General features: G+C 40.6%; 1 protein-coding gene and 1 long non-coding RNA gene across 2 annotated transcripts in view; one reads left to right on the forward strand and one right to left on the reverse strand.

Moving 5' to 3' along the window:
* Positions 1-6,550: 6,550 nt before the first annotated feature.
* Positions 6,551-20,507, reverse strand: part of etnk1 (ethanolamine kinase 1) — a 29,797-nt gene continuing 15,840 nt past the window's right edge. The window contains exons 4-8 of the mRNA XM_083528027.1: positions 17,763-17,905; positions 14,455-14,538; positions 13,145-13,314; positions 9,142-9,215; positions 6,551-9,046 (exon numbers count right to left, since the gene is read on the reverse strand). Coding sequence (XP_083384153.1) covers positions 8,974-9,046; positions 9,142-9,215; positions 13,145-13,314; positions 14,455-14,538; positions 17,763-17,905 — 544 coding nt within the window. The 3' untranslated portion in view covers positions 6,551-8,973. The remainder of the gene's footprint in view (positions 9,047-9,141; positions 9,216-13,144; positions 13,315-14,454; positions 14,539-17,762; positions 17,906-20,507) is intronic.
* On the forward strand, positions 9,161-12,982 carry LOC310718932. Its single transcript, XR_014531315.1, has 2 exons — positions 9,161-9,311; positions 10,931-12,982. It is a non-coding gene; the product is annotated as an uncharacterized lncRNA (long non-coding RNA).

Consider the following 20,507-nt stretch of genomic DNA (forward strand, 5'->3'; position numbering starts at 1 on the left):
TCAGGTTGAAGAGACACTTGCCACCTATCTATCTCCCGGAGTCGTGTCTTCCCTTAAGACCCCGACGTTAACCACAAAGCCCCTACGCAGCACTTCTGCGCTCGTGGGTAAAGCCTATGCTTCAGCAGGTCGAGCTGCTTCTTCCCTGCACACCATGGCGGTGTTGCAGGCAAATCAGGCTGACCTGCTGCGTGAATTGGATGTGGGGGGTGCCGTGGATGGCCAGTTTGATGAGCTGCGCCGTACGGCAGATCTGGCTCTCAGAGCCACTAAGGAGACCGCTAGGGCCATTGGCCGGTCTATGGCTGCCCTGGTGTCTACAGAAAGGCACCTGTGGCTCACACTGTCAGACATGTCTGATAGGGACAGGGCTGTATTACTGGACGCTCCGCTAACTCCTTCTGGCCTTTTCGGTGATTCCGTACATTCGGTGGTTGAGAGGTTTTAGGAAAATAGGAAACAAGCGGCGGCGTTCCAGCGTTACCTCCCACACCGCTCACAGGGGGCTGCTCAGCGGGCTCAGCCCTCCGTCTCCCATCGGGAGGTTCAGAAACGCAGTGTCGTGACTCGCTCTCCCCCTGTGAGGAATCCTGCGCGGCGCTCGGCGTCGAAGCCTCGTGAGGTGACAGATCTGAGGACTGTCATCTCCAACAAAGAGGCTTCGGCAAAAAGCTCCTGACACAGAACTTTCTGGGGATCTGGCTGTGGGGGGGCGTGTCACACCACTTTTTCCCGGTGCCCGCCCTGTCCCAGCCCCCTCAGGGACCTGGTCCGTTAACCCTGCCACCCTCGGTGCTTCAGGGCATGGCAAGCTCTCTCCTTGGTCTCCACCCGGCATCGCTGTGGTCCGGGAGATCTCGCCTCCCCTAAAACCGTCTCAGGGTGCGGGGCACTGGCTCTGGGCGTTCCGGAGGTCAGTCTCGAGAGGCTGATACCCTTGAGGCATTTTCTGGGAGCTTGGAAAGCTCTCCCAGATGTGTCTCGATGGGTCCTGCGTACTGTAGAGCGGGGTTACTCGATTCAGTTCGGGTCTCCTCCGCCCCGTTTTCATGGGGTTCTTCCCACTCTGGTGGGACGACAGCAGGCTCTGGTCATGGAACAGGAAGTAGATACTCTCCTGAGGAAGGGGGCCATCGAGGTGGGCCATCGAGGTGGTCCCTCCATCAGAATGGGAGTCCGGGTTCTACAGCCGGTACTTCATAGTTCCCAAGAAGGACGGTGGGTTGCGTCCTATTTTAGATCTACGTCAGCTGAACCGCTCTCTCATGCGACTCAGGTTCAAGATGCTGACCCTCAAGCAGGTCGTGCTAAAAAATCAGATCCGAGGACTGGTTTGTCACGGTGGATCTAAGAGACGCATACTTTCATGTGTCCGTCCTACCTTCTCACAGGAGGTTCCTGAGGTTCGCTTTTGGGTCCGAAGCTTACCAATTTCGGGTTCTTCCATTTGGCCTTGCCCTTTCACCCCGTACCTTCATGAAATGTGTGGCATCCGCATCCTCAACTACATCGACGATTGGTTGATCCTAGCTCAGTCAGAGCAGCTGGCGGTCCGGCATTGAGATGTCGTTCTCGCCCACATGAAGGCTTTGGGGTTTCGGCTGAACGCCGGGAAGAGTGTGCTTTCTCCTTTACAGAGAACCACCTATCTTGGTGTCATATGGGATTCGACTACTTTGCGTGCGCAGCTTTCTCCTGCCCGCGTTGTGGCCATCCTTGCGGCCGTCGGGAAGGTCAGAGAAGGGCAGCCTCTCACTGTCAAGCAGTTCCAGAAACTGCTAGGGCTTATGGCAGTTGCGTCCAGTGTGATTCCACTTGGCCTGCTGTACATGAGGCCCCTTCAGTGGTGGCTCAGGACCCACGGGTTCTCACCGAGGGGCAATCCGCTCCGTACCATCAAGGTCACGCGGCGATGCCTATGTGCCTTAGATGTTTGGAGAGATCCCCAGTTCTTATCTCTAGGCCCTGTGCTTGGAGTCCCCGGTCGTCGCTTAATGCTAACGATGGATGCGGGGTGGGGAGCGGTCATGAGTGGTCGCTCCACCAGAGGTCTGTGGGAGGGGCCCCATCTACTGTGGCACATCAATTGCCTAGAGATGCTGACCGTGCTTCTAGCTTTAAAGCATTTCCTCTCAGACCTCAGAGGTCACCACGTGTTGGTCCGTACGGACAACACTTCGAGACATCAACCATCAAGGAGGTCTGCGCTCATGCCCCCTGTGCAGGCTGGCGCACCAGGTCCTCCTTTGGGCCGAGAAGAAACTCCTCTCTGTGAGGGCGGTTTACATCCCAGGCCGGTTGAACGAGGCAGCAGACGCCCTGTCGAGGCAGGGGTTGAGAAGAGCCCAGGTGGATCTGTTCGCGTCTCGAGAGACGTCGCACTGTCCCCTCTGGTTCTCCCTTACGCCTCCGGATGCTATGTCTCAGGCATGGCCGAGGCTACGTCTGTACGCTTTTCCCCCCGTCGCGCTGCTTCTGGGAGTTCTGGAGTCAGTCTCCTCCTGGTAGCTCCAGGGTGGCCGCGCAAACCATGGTTCGCGGACTTGGTGGCTCTCCTCGAGCACCCTCCGTGGGAGATTCCTCTGAGGTGGGACCTCCTTTCTCAGCTAGGGGGTGCCATATTTCACCCTCCACAGCTGTGGAGGCTGTGGCTGTGGCCCCTGAGGGGGCACGGCTCCGAGGTTCTGGTCTCTCCACCGAGGTGGTAGAGACCATTCTCCACTCCAGAGCTCCCTCCACTAGGAGGTTGTATGCCGCCAGGTGGCGTCTGTTTTCTCCAGGGACAGTTCGCCAAGGGGTTGGCTCCGTCCACCCTAAAAGTCTACGCGTCTGCCATTTCGGCCAATCATGCCCCTATGGCCGGGCAATCTCTGGGTAGAGACCCCTTTGTGACGCGTTTTCTCCGCGCCACCCGGAGGCTGAGGCCCCCGGTATGGCCTAGAGTGCCGGGGTGGGACCTTTTGGGGGCTCTTTCTGAGCCCCCTTCGAGCCTCTAGCCGAGGAATCTTGGAGGCACCTTTCTATCAAAACCGCGTTCTTGTTGGCCATCTGCTCTATAAAAAGAGTGGGGGACCTGCAGGCCCTCTTTGTGGCCCCCTGCTTCCTGGAATTTACCCCAGGTATGGCTGGTGCCCTCCTTTACCCCCGTACGGGTTACATCCCCAAGGTGCCCTCGGTCGTCCCACGGCCCGTTAGGCTACAGGCATTCTATCCTCCCCCCTCCAAGACATATGTGACGCTGCAGGTTGGTCCGCCCCACTGACCTTTGTGCGGTTCTATAACCTGGACCGCAGTGCCACTCCTGGCCCCTCGGTCCTCCTCTAGCTGTGGTCACATACACACTGGGCAGGGACTGGTCAGTCTGGCGTGATTGGACACTTGTTCCCAAAGTGTTTTGACGCAACTCGAGTTCCTGAAAGGGAACGTCTCTAGGTTACGTATATAACCCTAGTTCCCTGAGGGAACGAGACACTGCGTCTCTGTGCCACACCTCTGGCATCCCTGCAGCGCTTCCTTCTCCCTTACAGAAGCTGCCGCTGGCTTCTCTCATATGCATTTTATACTCCTGGTCGTGACGGCACCCCAGCGTCCAATTTTTGACTGATTACACACGTTATTCAGAGCATGAACACTCAGGCGCGTTCCCAAAGCGTTCCCAAAGTGTTTCAACGCAGCGTCTCGTTCCCTCAGGGAACTAGGGTTACATACGTAACCTAGAGACGTTTTTGTGTATATAATCTATGCTTTGTGACGCTGTGTGTACACCATCCTGTAAAACTCTTTCACACCTACACAAAATGTTATCATCTTGAAGGTTGGAAAGTGCAAATATTTTCATATTTTGAGAGCTACACATTCATACATTCATTTAAACACAAACACACACACACATATACACACACACACACACACACACACACACACGTTTGTTACTATCCTTGCTATGACCTTCAATTGAAGCAAATATTAATACAGCAAAATAATGCTGTGCTACACCAAAACATTCATTCATTTTCTCCCGCTTATCCGTAATTCGGGTCGCGGGGGCAGCAGTCTAAGCAGGCCCCCGCCTTCGACTGCTGCCCAATCCTCACAGCACCTTCCCTTACGGTCCCTCCTGCAGGTGGTGAGCCCACGGGAAGGCGGCCCGACGTCAGGGACCTTGATATTTCCCTCGTAAGGGACCCCCGGAGCATAGAGGGTTAAGGGCCTTGCTCAAGGGCCCAAGAGTGGCAGCTTGGCTTGAACCCCAGACCTTCCAATCGGCAACCCAGCACCTTAACCGCTGGAGCCACCACTCCCCTACACCAAAACATAATACTAACTTAATCCTAACCTGTGTATTTTTGTTATAAAAGCAACAGTGTTTTTGTATTATGTTTAAAAAAGTTTAAAAAAGCAATGTTCCCCATGGGTACCAACCAGATGTCCAAAGACCAACATTTTGGACATTCCCTTGTCCTTGTGTGGATATCTTGTTTTCAGTGTTTAAAACATTTAATAATATAGTAGATACAATAAAACAAGCTGGAGAGATACACTTCAGTTTGATTCTGAAGTGATCACATCTTCAGGAGTGTGTGTGTGTGTGTGTGTGTGTGTGTGTGTGTGTGTGTGTGTGTGTGTGTGTGTGTGTGTGTGTGTGTGTGTGTATATATATATATATATATATATATATATATATATATATATATATATATATATATATACAGTGTTGTGCTCGTTACTAAAAAATAGTAACTAGTTACAGTTACTCATTACTTCATTCAAAAAGTAACTTAGTTACTTTGTTGATTATTTACACCAAAAAGTAATGTGTTACTGTTAAAAGTAACTTTTTAGTACCTTTTTAGTTACTTTTTTAAAGAAAGTTCTTTAATGTTCACATTAATGCCCTTTTATGCATTATGGTCTATACAAACAATGTAATTTTTTTTAAACACTATTTTATTTCAGTCAGACCAACACAAACTGAATATATCACAAGGATTTCTGAAATAAATAACAAAACAAGCTAAATAATATATTCACAATCAAAAACTTAAGTGGCTTCTGCTGTTGTGTTGAGCTCTTAAAAATGTTCCTTTCACAGCTGAAGTATGAAAACTATCCACAATGTAGAACAGAACACCGGGTTAGCTTCTAGCTTCTAGCATGGAGTTCCTGGAGGAGCTTCAACAGATTGGAGTTGCTGTTTATCGCAGTAGATACGAGCTTCGAACCAGAAAGACACAGCTTACATTTGACTAAAAAGTTTTTGTCTTTATACTCAACTAAAGTGAAATAATGAGCATATTTCCACTTTGAGACTCGCCATTACTGCCGCACAGACCTGAATAAGCGGAGACACGCCCATAGTGCGTCTTCTTCGTGTTTACAGAGGGTAATCCGGTAATCTACCAATCCTACAATGCGACGCTGCTGTAAGCAATTTAGACTGTAGTCTACACTTCAGCCCAAATTCATTCTTTGAAAAAAGTAACGGGTAACGCACCACACGGTAACAATAACGAAGTTACTTTATTTTTAAAAGTAACACGTTACAGTATTAGTTACTGTCAAAAGTAACGCGTTACTGCCCAACACTGTGTGTGTGTGTGTGTGTGTGTGTGTGTATATATATATATATATATATATATATATATATATATATATATATATATATATATATATATATATATATATATTTGTATATATACTGTATATATACAATGTAATCATTTATTAACATTTATTTATTGGCACACATTTCTTAAAGTTCATAGAGGCAAAATGACATACACTGCGACAAGTACAAGCGAAACTTAAATCATTAGGAAGACCTATAGTCTGAAATACAACAAAAATTTAATTGATGTAAAATGAAATGTAGACCTGTTATATGCAATCAAACTGTGCAATGCTTCAATTATTGTTGTATTTTTCGCATATTTAACAATATCTTCAAGCATAATTTTCCTCCAAGAACAGAGATTTCTTTATTTGCTCTATTATGGTAGAGATTTAGTCAATAAATAGTTTAAATATATATTTTTTCCTTGATCCCCTTTCATGAAATAGGTCAAGATAATTTTATTTAAAAAAATACTTTTTAAAAAATGCCCATTTGGACCAACCACTTTATCTTTAACACCAGCCAATTGTCTGTTGATTTTTTGCTAACACCACTACTTTTTGCCTCAGGAAAAGAAAAAAAGCAGATGATTGCTCTAAAGCTCATTTTAGCATGTTTATGTATTATATATGTTTCAAAATAATGATTTGTTAGCATTTTCTTTTCCAAAATAATTAATAGTACTTATTTATGACACAGTGTCAAATAACTCAACATGCTAACCTCCAAGCTAACTAAATAATTACCCCAAGTTGTGCCAAGACAAACAATTTAGCTTCTTTAACATGAGTAGCTCACTGATTGAAATTATGCACACAATGTATTTAATTATACTCTGGGTATTTGTGTACACAGTGTAAAAAATGCTTTCAGAGATCCCGCTAGCAGTGCAGCGACGAGCTGAGCGTTGTTTAAAGAAAACACAGCACATGATGCTAGGATGTTTTGATAGTTTTATTAGCATTCAAATAAAGTAATACAGATTCTAAACGTTCTCTCTACATCCCATCTTTTTATTTTCCCCTTCCCCCCCAAAACATAACAGTTTAATTCAGTTCATTTTTAGAAAACAAACCGGAAATAAAGAAAAGTAAATCTCGCTTATGTACAGTAACTCACAAAGTAAAGATATTGCAACTGTTTTAAAGATGTACAAATATTCACATACAATTTTTCAAGTGCTACTGGACACTTGCGCTGAATTATTTTCTGTACAATCACACGTCCAAGAGTAAAAACTTCATCAGTTTGAAAAGAAACAGCCCTGCTAACGAAGGCAGACAGAAAACGAACTGTTTCAAAACAATGTAATTTTTGATTTTCTTTTCGAAGCGTAAGGTTCAGCAGTGATTTGGTGAATCACGACACACATCCCGGTGTCTGGACTACTCAGAAATGTTATACTGGGTGAGCGAGAAGAGGAGAAAGGATAAATTATTAACAGCATCAAATCTAGAGACCTGGTTTTTCACAGTATCTATTATGTACAACACGGCCAGTTTGTTACAGTTTCAAACAAGCTGATAAATATGAAAGAGACAGATGTGAGACGCAACTGAGGTTTTTAAAGCCCTATTCAGTCAAGGTTAGTTGTCTATAACATTACATGGTTGCGTTTAAATGACTTATTTACTCCATATTTATTAATTAAAAATTTTGTGACCCATCATGTTTACAACAGCAGGGACAATTAGTGTATATCTTTGGCAAGTGGAAGCACTGCAGTGGCTGAGCTGCATTACAAGAAGATTAAACGTACTCCACAGTTTAGTCACCATATATATATATATATATATATATATATATATATATATATATATATATATATATATATATATATATATATATATATATATATGTTTGTGAGCTTTACCTTTCATGGAGTTTTGTGGCCATGGTTAAATGTCAATTAGCTTGGAAATGTTTCAACATATGCACATGTATGAAATTAGTGTTCAATCTCTGTCCTGTGAAAACATTTACACACAGCTTTTACACACTTTTTTTAACAGGATGCAGATTAGCAGGGAAAAAAAAACTGCGAAACACAACATTGATTAATGTACACTTGGCACAATACCACAATTGTAATATTTTGTAATTTTTTTTATACAATTCATGGGTGTGGAGCTGTTGGAAGCTCACCGTTTTTTGTTTTTTTTTACGTGAGTGAATTAGACGTGAAACTGATTTCTTTTTAAAGAAAATCTGGACACTGAAACTTGCACTGCAGGAAATTGAGATTATATAGAGTTTAGTGACTTTTTTTCTTCAATATTGGATCATGTGATTTATAGAGGTTTAGATGAAAATGAAGATGCTTTTTTTTTAGTGCAACTCTGGTCTCACAAGTCCAAGTTAAAACTCAGTGTTAATACACTTAAGACCAATTGAAGAGAGCTGGATTAGCATCATGGTCTGTCCATCAGCAGTCCTTATTTAAGGCATCACTTCAAGGCCACGACAACAACCATCCAAACAAACCTTTTCTTATTTATATAAAAAGAAATCTCTTTTTTTTTTTTAAGGTTGTGCACTCTGTACAAAAGGAAGAACCTCAGCACTTTGGTGTAGGGTGACCGCTACTTGCTCTCATATTTAAAAAATATACTAATATACTACTCTAATATAGTAGTACTGATAGTATACCTTAGTGATAAACTATCACTAAGCACCTTTTTTAACCATATAATGAAAATGCAGTAAAGTGTCTCACAGTGACAAGAGGAGAAAAAAAAAACAAAAAAACATAGCAAGCATGAGCTCAACGTGAGGTTCCTTTGGTCCCCCAATTGCAGATCATAAAGCAGCTAGAAAATCTCCAGCCTGAATTTGAAAACTCTAACGGCTAGCAGATGGAACCAGTAAACCTGTATTCACTCGTTTTCACTGTAAACAACCAGGAATGACAAATGCACTACTGAGTCTGGGAGGTTACCACATATACAGCAAATATACACAATTTGAACCACTCTATCAGTGATGAAGAATAGAGGCCTTGATATAGATATATAGATTATATATACATCTTTGTTTATTTGTTTCGTTTTGTTTTCTTGGTCCTAATCCCCTTTCACTGCAATGGTTCAACCAGGGTGTGCAGAACATCTAGGGACACCATCCCAGGTTTTTATGAGAACATCGACGACACTTTGAGATGGCTCTTGACATAACAAACAAACTAAAAAGGAGGTGCTGAACAGAGAAAGATGTTTTTTTTTTCCTCATGGTTTTTGTTTTGTTTTGTTTTGTTTTCTAGCATTCAACCTGGTAGGTTCAGCTTTAAACCTACAGAACGAAGAGCTCTGCTAGTGTTGCCCACATCCACCAGGGGGAGCACAACCACCCAGTTAGAGGCACTATTCTGGAAAGTTCAGTGCCGTGACTTCAGGTTTCATCTTAAAGTACTGGTTAAAGCGAAGAACCGCGTATCTGTGCAGAAAAAAAAAAGAAAAAGAAAACACGTTTGTAACATTACAGATTTTAATCAGAAAGGTGACATGATTAGTCAGGAGTCGCAAATTTACCCCAAGAAGTCAAAGTCAATGGTGGAGTACTGAGCCTGGATCAATGCCCACAGGCCCCAGAAGAAATGAGATGCCTAGAAAGAGAGTATGAGAATATAGTGTGAAATTTGTAATTTAAAATCGTATATATTTAAATGTATATCTTTTAATGTCCTACAAATATACAGTGGGTACGGAAAGTATTCAGACCCCCTTAAATTTTTCACTTTTTGTTATATTGCAGCCATTTGCTAAAATCATTTAAGTTCATTTCTTTTCCTCATGAATGTACACATAGCACCCCATACTGACAGAAAAACACAGAATTGTTGACCTTTTTGCAGATTTATTAAAAAAGAAAAACTGAAATATCACATGGTCCTAAGTTTTCAGACCCTTTGCTGTGACACTCATATATTTAACTCAGGTGCTCTCCATTTCTTCTGATCATCCTTAAAATGGTTCTACACCTTCATTTGAGTCCAGAAATTTTTTATTATACTGATTGGACTTGATTAGGAAAGCCACACACCTGTTTATATAAGACCTTACAAATCACAATGCATGTCAGAGCAAATGAGAATCATTAAGGTAAAAGGAACTGCCTGAAGAGCTCAGAGACAGAATTGTGGCAAGGCACAGATCTGGCCAAGGTTCCAAAAATTTTTTTGCTGCGCTTAAGGTTCCTAAGAGCACAGTGGCCTCCATAATCCTCAAATGGAAGACGTTTGGGACGACCAGAACCATTCCTAGAGCTGGCCGACCGGCCAAACTGAGCTATCGGGGGAGAAGAGCCTTGGTGAGAGAGGTAAAGAAGAACCCAAAGATCACTGTGGCTGAGCTCCAGAGATGCAGTCGGAAGATGGGAGAAAGTTGTCACAGTCAACCATCACTGCAGCCCTTCACCAGTGGGGCTTTATAGCAGAGTGGCCCGACGGAAGCCTCTCCTCAGTGCAGGACACATGAAAACCCGCATGGAGTTCTCCAAGATGGTGAGAAATAAGATTCTCTGGTCTAATGAGACCAAGATAGATCTTTTTGGCCTTAATTCTAAGCGGTATGTGTGGAGAAAACCAGGCACTGCTCATCACCTGTCCAGTACAGTCTCAACAATGAAGCATGGTGGTGGCAGCATCATGCTGTGGGGGTGTTTTTCAGCTGCAGGGACAGGACGACTGGTTGCAATAAAGGGAAAGATGAATGCGGCCAAGCACAGGGATATCCTGAACGAAAACCTTCTCCAGAGTGCTTTGGACCTCAGACTGGGCTGAAGGTTTACCTTCCAACAAGACAATGACCCTAAGCACACAGCTAAAATAACGATGGAGTGGCTTCACAACAACTCTGTGACTGTTCTTGAATGGCCCAGCCAGAGCAATGACTTAAACCCAATTGAGCATCTCTGGAGAGACCTAAAAATAGCTGTCCACCAACGTTTACCGTCCAACCTGACAGAACTGGAGAGGACCTGCAAGGAGGAATGGCAGAGGATCCCTGAATCCAGGTGTGAAAGACTTGTTGCATCTTTCCCAAAAAGACTCATGGCTGTATTAGATCAAAAGGGGGCTTCTACTAAATACTGAGCAAAGGGTCTGAATACTTAGGACCATGTGATATTTTAGTTTTTCTTTTTTAATAAATCTGCAACAGTGTCAACAATTCTGTGTTTTTCTGTCAATATAGGGTGCTATGTGTACATTAATGAGGAAAAGAAATGAACTTAAATGATTTTAGCAAATGGCTGCAAAATAAAAAAGAGTGAAAAATTTAAGGGGGTCTGAATACTTTCCGTACCCACTGTATATACAAGTTCACCCTCTTAACTTCACTATCAGACTTCTTTCAACACCCTTCACCCAGGTTGCCATGTTGGTTTATGGAGGCAGCATCTTTCATTAATCAATGAGATCATTTAAAATATTATAACTTTAACTAGTTATAACATTGTGCACCACATGCAGTGTACGTCTCAAAATGTTCTTCTGTGCTACAGCTCTGTGCTCAGGGCAGCTGCTCAGGTCTCCAGAAAACTGTTTTGATTTGAGTTAAATCACTTTTTAATACTCGTTAAATAATAATTATAATAGGGGTTAGTAGGGATAATAATTGCGTTTAAATCACGTAATAATTTCCATTTGATTTACTTAAAATGTTGTGAATTTATTAATTATAGCAAATAAAAACTAAGACAAAGTTAATGGCATCTTGTGGAAAGTGTTAGTGGATGTCTATGGCAACTGGAAACAACAGTTTCCTCATTTATTATATATTTTTTTTACATGTATATATTTTTGTCTCTATATAAGTTTAAGCCTTATAAGGAGATTTGTTGGTGTGGTTAAATATAAATCAGCTGTGCCCAGAAGGTGCTTTGTAAGTGATTCAACATACGTATATATGTATATATAAATTACTGTTGGGGAAACTTTTGTAAATTATCAAACCTCTTTTAAACATGACTTCCTATAGAACTGCCGCGAGGTGGAGAACACCCCAGGGTTCTGTTCAAACACACTAAACACCGCGTATGTGAACACATTAGTGGAGATCTAATGTTTCATAGAACAAAGCTAGAGCGTTTTCTGCGTGAACACGTTTTTGCTCAAAACTATTGTTGAAAAAAATCCTTTTTTTCCGAACCACCTGCATTACAAGAGGTCACTCGATACAGTACTAAAACCTAAAACAAAAAAAACGGCACAGACCACAATGTTTTTTGGGTTGAAAGTTCCTTAGAAGTAATGCAATGTTATATCGCTAACAGAAACCGAGAGCATTTCTTTCTTGCTTTCTTACGACTTTAAACAAGTATCCATAGCCTGTACTTTTCTGAGAATTATTTCAGTGTACTGCTTATTTTCACGGCTCGGATTCCTGCCCGAGTTGTTCACGAGCTCCAACGGAGAGAAAGAGCTCATTGTTTTCGAAATATTAATGCGGCATTAAATAGTTTGCATTGATTGGATGGAAAATTGTTTTGGAAGGATTGCGAAAGCCTCGTTAAAAGAAGTCTTTATTGGAACCGATGGCAAAGAAAGCAAGTTTTTATCAAGTGTGTTGAAAAGGGGGAGCTGACACTTAAAAATGACAGATTTTCAGGTCAAAAATTCATCACGTAGCACAATCCAGGTGTAAAACACTGTCGATTTAAAGACTTTGATGCATTAGAATCATTAATTAGGATTAGAAGTGTTAGAAGTATTAAAACCTACACCTCTGCTACAAATAAGTGCTATTGTTCATACAGGGAACTATCCCAGCTTGATTTCCTGTGAGTGATGACATTTTAAAAACCCGATATGCCAGTTGTGTTTGAGTTGGCTCATTGACATGCAGGTTAAAGGCGAGACAAAAAAAAAAGCGTCTCATGATAAGATTTGAATTCGCCATTATTTATCTATCATGGGAACAATGATTCAGTGGTGCAAGGCCCCGAGTTCACCACAGCCTTCAAAAGGTTTATTAACCATATTTTACAGCTACGCCTTTCACTCTAATAGGCACGGCATCTGTTTTAGTTTACCCTTACGTCTTTTTTTGGTCATCTGTCTTTTCTCTCAAATCACAAAATATCGAAATGTATTTATTTAATACCGTAACAAAGCAACGAGCGTCATTAATTAAAGCTGAGCAGTGTTTCTTTTCACAGTTTTTTCAAGGTCCATCACGTCAAGGCGTTATCGACAATAAAGCAGCAGCCCCGCTTAATGGAAATTTATTGTGGTCGAGAGTTTTTTATTTCTATTTTACAGAGCTTTCATGCACCACAAACTGGAGAGAAATCATGTTTTTTTGGAGGAAGAAAATAATAACATGGTTTCAAAAGAGTAGAGAGCAGAAACGTCTGAACTGTATTTCAATACAGTTCCGTTTACAGCCTTTACCGTAATTAGCTACGGTTACATATATAACTGTAATGATGTTATTCATACCACTGTATGTTTTATACATAAATTATGACATTCATTTATAATAAATTATCATTTCTTTTTAACATGGGAGGAAAAGTGGCTGAAACACTCACCAGGGCGAAGCGGTTCACCTGGACATACAGGACCTCCACCTCTGCCTCCGAGACCTCGGAGACCTCAGTGCCCAGATCTTTATATTCCTTATAGGCCTCCAGGTACGCTCGCAGCCACTGCAGCTGGAAGCTACGCTCAGGATACAGACTGTAATCCACCTCATTCAGACCTGTCAATCACAACCAGGTCCCGCCCGTTTACATTTAAATTAACAATAAAATTAAGTCACAAATAGCTGTTTATTACTGCTATTATATCCACATTTTCGGGTGACCTGGCTAGAACTTTTTATTGGCGACTCAACAAAAGAAAAGCTTTATTAACAGATTTAATTATAGAACAGTTTCAATTTATTATTATTAATTATGAATAAATAATTAATTTCACAGTAATCAACAAATTGAACTGAAACTATATATATATATATACACACACACACACACACACACACACATTTTTTTAACACAAATCCATTTTAACGCCACTAATTTTATTAATGCAGCGCGCATTTCTGTGACTATTTTTTTATAAAAAATTTAATAAATATGAGGGGAAATTAAAACCTTCAACACAACACACATTTATTCACTTTCTCAGATAAACTTTACTCAGATAAAAGATTATAATAAATAAACTCCACCGAAAATTGTTTTTTAATCACTAAACATTTGTTTTATTAATGTGCCAAATCTCAAATCAGTCATGACGCCCACATCCGGCAATCAAACCTGTCTGTGTGGAAACAAAGCGAAAGTTTCTTTTGGTGTTCTGATGATTTACGTAATTTAAAACACCATAATTACTTTGAAACATTTGCAAGTATTATTTTGTCTTCATGCACTATGTTGAGTTTGATTTCACAAATAAGAGACATTTGCATAAAGCATCCATATTTCTTCATGCCCATGTTGATTAGAGTATTCAAAACTTGAAAAGTATTCATTCAAGGTGCATTTAGAACTGATAATAATGTGGGATTAAATTACGATTATTCACGAGTGAACTCACGACAATCGTGTGATTAATTACGCTTAAATATTTTTCATCGATTGACAGCCTTAATATATATATAAATGTTTTAACCTACAGTAAATAAATAAATATTCCAGGCTTATTTTTTAGATATAATGTAAATATTGAAAACATTTTATTCAAAATTTATTTGCCATAATATATAATCTAATGTATGAAAAGTATATAAAAACATCTGGAAGAAAAAAATGCAAAAATTCTTTCATTAAAACATTTATACTCATGTTCATTTTACTAGTATTATTATTGTTATTATTATTATTTACATGTAATTTACCTGCAAATTCATTGAAGTGGTTCCCAATGTCATAGGCTTGGTAATTGTACCCTGCATATTCGTAGTCAATAAATTTGACATGTCCTGAGGAGGGCAAACAAAGGAAGGTTTGTTTAGAAGAGAACATTGAAAGAGGGTGTCCAAAACCCTCCCTAATCCTCGAATATTACAAATCTATACACAAACCAAATCAACACTGTTGTATCTGAGCTGTGACGTGACTGTGGAGTCGGAGTGAGGCTTTGTGCTGGGAAAGAGCAAAAAGAAGAAAGGAAAAAAAAAGACGGTTACACGTTAACGAGGCGCTTTGGCGGATAAGGACATGCGGTTTGAGCATAGAGCACATACGAGCTCTATCTCTCTTTCTCTCACACGCACGCACGCACACACTCACTCACACACATGCTCTTATAAGACATGCTTATAATGCATCAAATGCATCGGGGTTAAAGAGAATGCCGTGAGCCGAGGAAGTGAGGAAGCTGCGTTCGCATGATTTCTGCTTAGATTGTGTATTCGTGTGTGTGTGTGTGTGTGCGTGTATGTGCACGTGTATGTGTGTTTAAAACATTTCAGAGCCAAGAGAAGCAGGCAGCGATGTGATTCTCACATGATCACAGAAACTCGAGGAACAGGGGTGGAAAATGTACAAAGGATCTGAAGGATCTATTTTTATTCAAAAAGCAAATTTATGTATTTTTGATTTTTATATTTTCTGGTAAGTCAGTCATGTAAGGTTTCATTTGACTTTTATGTGTGTTTAATTGGATGTTATATTTATTAAAAAAAAATAATTAAAATTGATATAAAATAAAAATCATAATTTTTTTTTTTTTTTTTAAAAGAAATCAGAGATGGCATGATACCACTACCACCACTATCTTTTCCAATATCAGCTGAAAGTTAGATTCATCCCCGATGTTTGCTTTCTTCAAAAACTACTAAGATTTTTGGATTTGTTTCCAACTGAAAAATATTATCTAAATATGAATCATAATATAACATTAATTAAAAAAAACACAATCAACTATTTCTCTTTCTAAAACTCTATTAAAACACTTTATATCCATTTCAGGTTTATAAAAAAAAATTATATAAATAAATAAAAATGTATTAGAATTAAATTATATATATATAATTTTGTATTTATTTTTTAAATAAAACTAGTTTTCAATTTGTTCCAGGATTGACTTAAATTCTTCCCACCCCCCAACTATCCAATCAAACATTGATTTCTGGACAGATACCGGGCCTGGTGAATGGATCAGTGCCGTCTCTGGTTATAACAAAATGTATTTCTTTCTCTTGGAGATCTACTTGAGTGACACTGCAATCCGCTGTACTAATAACTTAATAAAAAAACATGTCCTCCGACATTAAACTCGGGCAGCCTCCAAATGAGGACATAAACATACCTGATGTAAAAACAACATGATGGCACAGGCAGTGAATTGTGAAAAGATTTCCAATTTTCTGTCCTGAAATTTGGATTTGAGGACACATAGTTAATGATGTTGCTTGGCCTAAATATATACATTATTTATCTTATTTCATGTATAGATTCTTAAAACAATCCAGATCGTATTTGTGTGGATTGTGTCAGATATTATTTTATATTAAGAATATATACAGGAATGAAAAGGCATAATGTGGCCAAGCTACATCAATTATTAGTCACAGAGGAAAATCTAATTATTGGATTAGATTTTAAATAATAATAATAATAATAATAATAATAATAATAATAATTAGGGGGGGTTTAGTACAGTGAGTCACAGCACCAGAGTCTGAGTATCACATTAAAGTACAATCCTTTGGATAATTTTTTCACCCTTGTTTGGAATGTTTCGGAGCGGCAATAACAACAAAAAAAGAGGACGGGTTAGCATGAAAATCGGGAGACCTTTTCCCCCTTCATGTCCGTACATCATGCTTTAAGAGTAGAAATAAACAAAGATATAAAGAATTGATAAGAGGAGAACAGGAATAGTGTCGCCCTCTAGTGGCTCGGAGAAGCGACTGTCAGGCGACCGAAGACGTTTCAGAACACTGAGCCTTACTCCTCCTCCATGACAGTACACACACAGAGTTATGTTTCTCTAAACTAGAATAAGAAGTGTGTAAAGTGTGCATAAGGTTTGTGTGTGTGTGCATGTGTGCAAGCAATCTAAATGATACCTTGCTTTCCTATACTTATAGTCTATGTGTATATGTATTGTGTGTGTTGTTTTCAATAAAAAAAAAACAAACAAGGTTCTGATTTAAGAGTAGACAGAAGTGTTGGTCTACAAAAAGAGACACGTGAGGTGGTTACCGGGCCCGTTGGCATCCTAGCCGGACACACAGAACAGCTCCAGTCAGTGGCTATAGGCCTGTGTAGCAGATGAAGAGATTTGGGGCAAACTCACATCTGTCACAGAACACACACAGCTTCACTGCAGAGCGGCCTCTGCGTCCCTCCCCCTTCCTGCTTTCTTTCTCTTTTCTTTAAAAAAAAATGATTCGATTCACCGAGGAACTTCCCCCTTTTGAAACCCCGCCCACCTGGCCACGCCACCAAGAGCACCAATCAGACCTCGGCTTTGAGTGCCTAGGCTTTATTTTTTCATACAAACGGTACGTTTTTTCTGCACAGGTGGACCCAGTGGTACTTATTCTGAATAAGAAATAGCACAAAAGGTGAAGGGAGACTGAAATTCTGTCTGTCTCTATGCAGGTTTTTAAAAAGTACTACAAGAGAGAATTAAGCTTTACAGTGTTAACACCATGTGGTTAATTTTAGCTGAAGGAAGTGGCTTTTTTTTTTTTTTTTTTGGGCCCTTTGTTGTCGGGAGCTTCCGTACAAAACACTCGCAAATGTTGCAGCTATGCACGTTTGAAGCGCATGCCAGCCACTGAGCGACTTTCACGTCGAGCCACAACACGCTACTTGCACTCTCTTTCGGTTATTCATAGGGAACACAAAAGCATTCACAGCATCACACAACATGGGGAATTAAATACCCAATAAGCATACATTAATTTCCACGAGCATACAGTTTTTTTTTGCTGTATAAATCACACACAATAGAGGAAAAAAAAACTTTCTTCTATGGTTCATAATTTGAAATAGCTCGAGGAAAGCCTTGAAGGGGGGCTTTGCTTGCTTGCTTTCTTTCTTTCTCCCTTTCTTATTCTCTTTCTATTAATTTTCTCTCTTTTTTAAGTGCAGAAAAGTGTAAAAACCGGGCCTACCTCAGGCAGGACATTGTGTTGTGGGGAAGCCAGTAGGTTTATTAGTGAAATCACGGTGAGGTAAAGGTGCTCACCTCCTTTCTGTTGGTAGATGATGTTATTACACAGCAGGTCGTTGTGACAGAGAACAACAGGCGAGTTGAGCTTGGAGAGGTTCTGCTGGAGCCACAGCAGCTCCTCACTCAAACACATCGCATCAGGCACCTGGCTTCTCAACCTGCACACACAAGTCAATAGTTACTCAAGAATGACACGCTTTTCTTTTATTAGTTAATGAAAGTCTGAAAGCCGGAATTACAGTGGGGGTGTGGTACAACAAAAACGCGTCATACGACGAGTCGAAATGTTTATTCGCCATCGCTAGGTACTGTATCGCTTGTGACGAGGTTAAGATTCACACACTGACAGCACAAGCAAATTATCAGATGTAAAACACGTTTAAAATGAATCACTGAGATTGTGGTGCTTTGTAATGAGGTAATAAGAACACTGTGAGACAGCAGCGGGGCGAGGTTGTGCTCATGCTACACTTATCGTCCCACTGACTTGCTTTTTATACTCATGCAAACGACCTGGAGATCGGAAATGTAAGCTCAGTGCAAATACGCAGTAGGCTGAGCGCCAAAGGACTTCATATCACGTGAAGACAGGCAGGAGATTAATAAGTCACAGCACTGACACTGTCTTATATATCAAGTCAAGTCAAGTGGCTTTTATTGTCATTTCTACTATACACAGTGGTACACAGTACACAGTAAAAACGAGACAACGTTTCTCCAGAACCCTGGTGCTACACTAAACAACAACAAACAAAACAACATAGAGCTACAACACAAGTTACATAAAGTGCATCGAGTGCAACCTGGTGCAAACAGTGCAGACAGACAGTGCAGACAGACGACACAAGACACAAAACCTAATATAGCGCCGACCAGTAAACCTACTGTATACTTGATTATACAGTACTGTACAAGAAAACTGTAAAAACTATACAAACTAAAAACTATATACCAGAAGTGAGTGTAAACATATATATATATATATATATATATATATATATATATATATATATATATATATATATATATATATACATACAGTGAGGAAAATAAGTATTTGAACACCCTGCTATTTTGCAAGTTCTCCCACTTACAAATCATGGAGGGGTCTAAAATGGTCATCGTAGGTGCATGTCCACTGTGAGAGACATAATAAAAATAAAAAAAATCCAGAAATCACAATGTATGATTTTTAAACTATTTATTTGTATGATACAGCTGCAAATAAGTATTTGAACACCTGCCTATCAGCTAGAATTCTGACCCTCATAGACTTGTTAGTCTGCCTTTAAAATGTCCACCTTCACTACATTTATTATCCTAAATTAGATGCACCAGTTTGAGGTCGTTAGCTGCATAAAGACACCTGTCCACCCCATACAATCAGTAAGAACCCAACTACTAACATGGCCAAGACCAAAGAGCTGTCCAAAGACACTAGAGACAAAATTGTACACCTCCACAAGGCTGGAAAGGGCTACGGGGAAATTGCCAAGCAGCTTGGTGAAAAAAGGTCCACTGTTGGAGCAATCATTAGAAAATGGAAGAAGCTAAACATGACTGTCAATCTCCCTCGGACTGGGGCTCCATGCAAGATCTTACCTCGTGGGGTCTCAATGGTCCTAAGGAAGGTGAGAAATCAGCTCAGAACTACATGGGAGGAGCTGGTCAATGACCTGAAAAGAGCTGGGACCACCGTTTCCAAGGTTACTGTTGGTAATACACTAAGACGTCATAGTTTAAAATCATGCATGGCACGGAAGGTTCCCCTGCTTAAACCAGCACATGTCCAGGCAAGTCTTAAGTTTGCCAATGACCATTTGGATGATCCAGAGGAGTCATGGGAGAAAGTCATGTGGTCAGATAAGACCAAAATAGAACTTTTGGGTCATAATTCCACTAAACGTGTTTGGAGGAAGAAGAATGATGAGTACCATCCCAAGAACACCATCCCTACTGTGAAGCATGGGGGTGGTAGCATCATGCTTTGGGGGTGTTTTTCTGCACATGGGACAGGGCGACTGCACTGTATTAAGGAAAGGATGACCAGGGCCATTTATTGCGAGATTTTGGGGAACAACCTCCTTCCCTCAGTTAGAGCATTGAAGATGGGTCGAGGCTGGGTCTTCCAACATGACAATGACCCGAAGCACACAGCCAGGATAACCAAGGAGTGGCTCTGTAAGAAGCATATCAAGGTTCTGGCATGGCCTAGCCAGTCTCCAGACCTAAACCCAATAGAGAATCTTTTCGAGGGAGCTCAAACTCCGTGTTTCTCAGCGACAGGCCAGAAACCTGACTGATCTAGAGAAGATCTGTGTGGAGGAGTGGGCCAAAATCCCTCCTGCAGTGTGTGCAAACCTGGTGAAAAGCTACAGGAAACGTTTGACCTCTGTAATTGCAAACAAAGGCTCCTGTACCAAATATTAACATTGACTTTCTCAGGTGTTCAAATACTTATTTGCAGCTGTATAATACAAATAAATAGTTAAAAAATCATACATTGTGATTTCTGGATTTTTTTTTAGATTATGTCTCTCACAGTGGACATGCACCTACGATGACAATTTCAAACCCCTCCATGATTTCTAAGTGGGAGAACTTGCAAAATAGCAGGGTGTTCAAATACTTATTTTCCTCACTGTATATATATATATATATATATATATATATATATATATATATATATATATATATATATATATATATATGTAATAAATATAAATTTGAAACAAAAGTCCAGTTACTTTTCCAAATCTA

This window comes from Silurus aristotelis (assembly GCF_946808225.1).
Source record: "Silurus aristotelis genome assembly, chromosome: 24".
Taxonomy (NCBI): Eukaryota; Metazoa; Chordata; class Actinopteri; order Siluriformes; family Siluridae; genus Silurus; species Silurus aristotelis.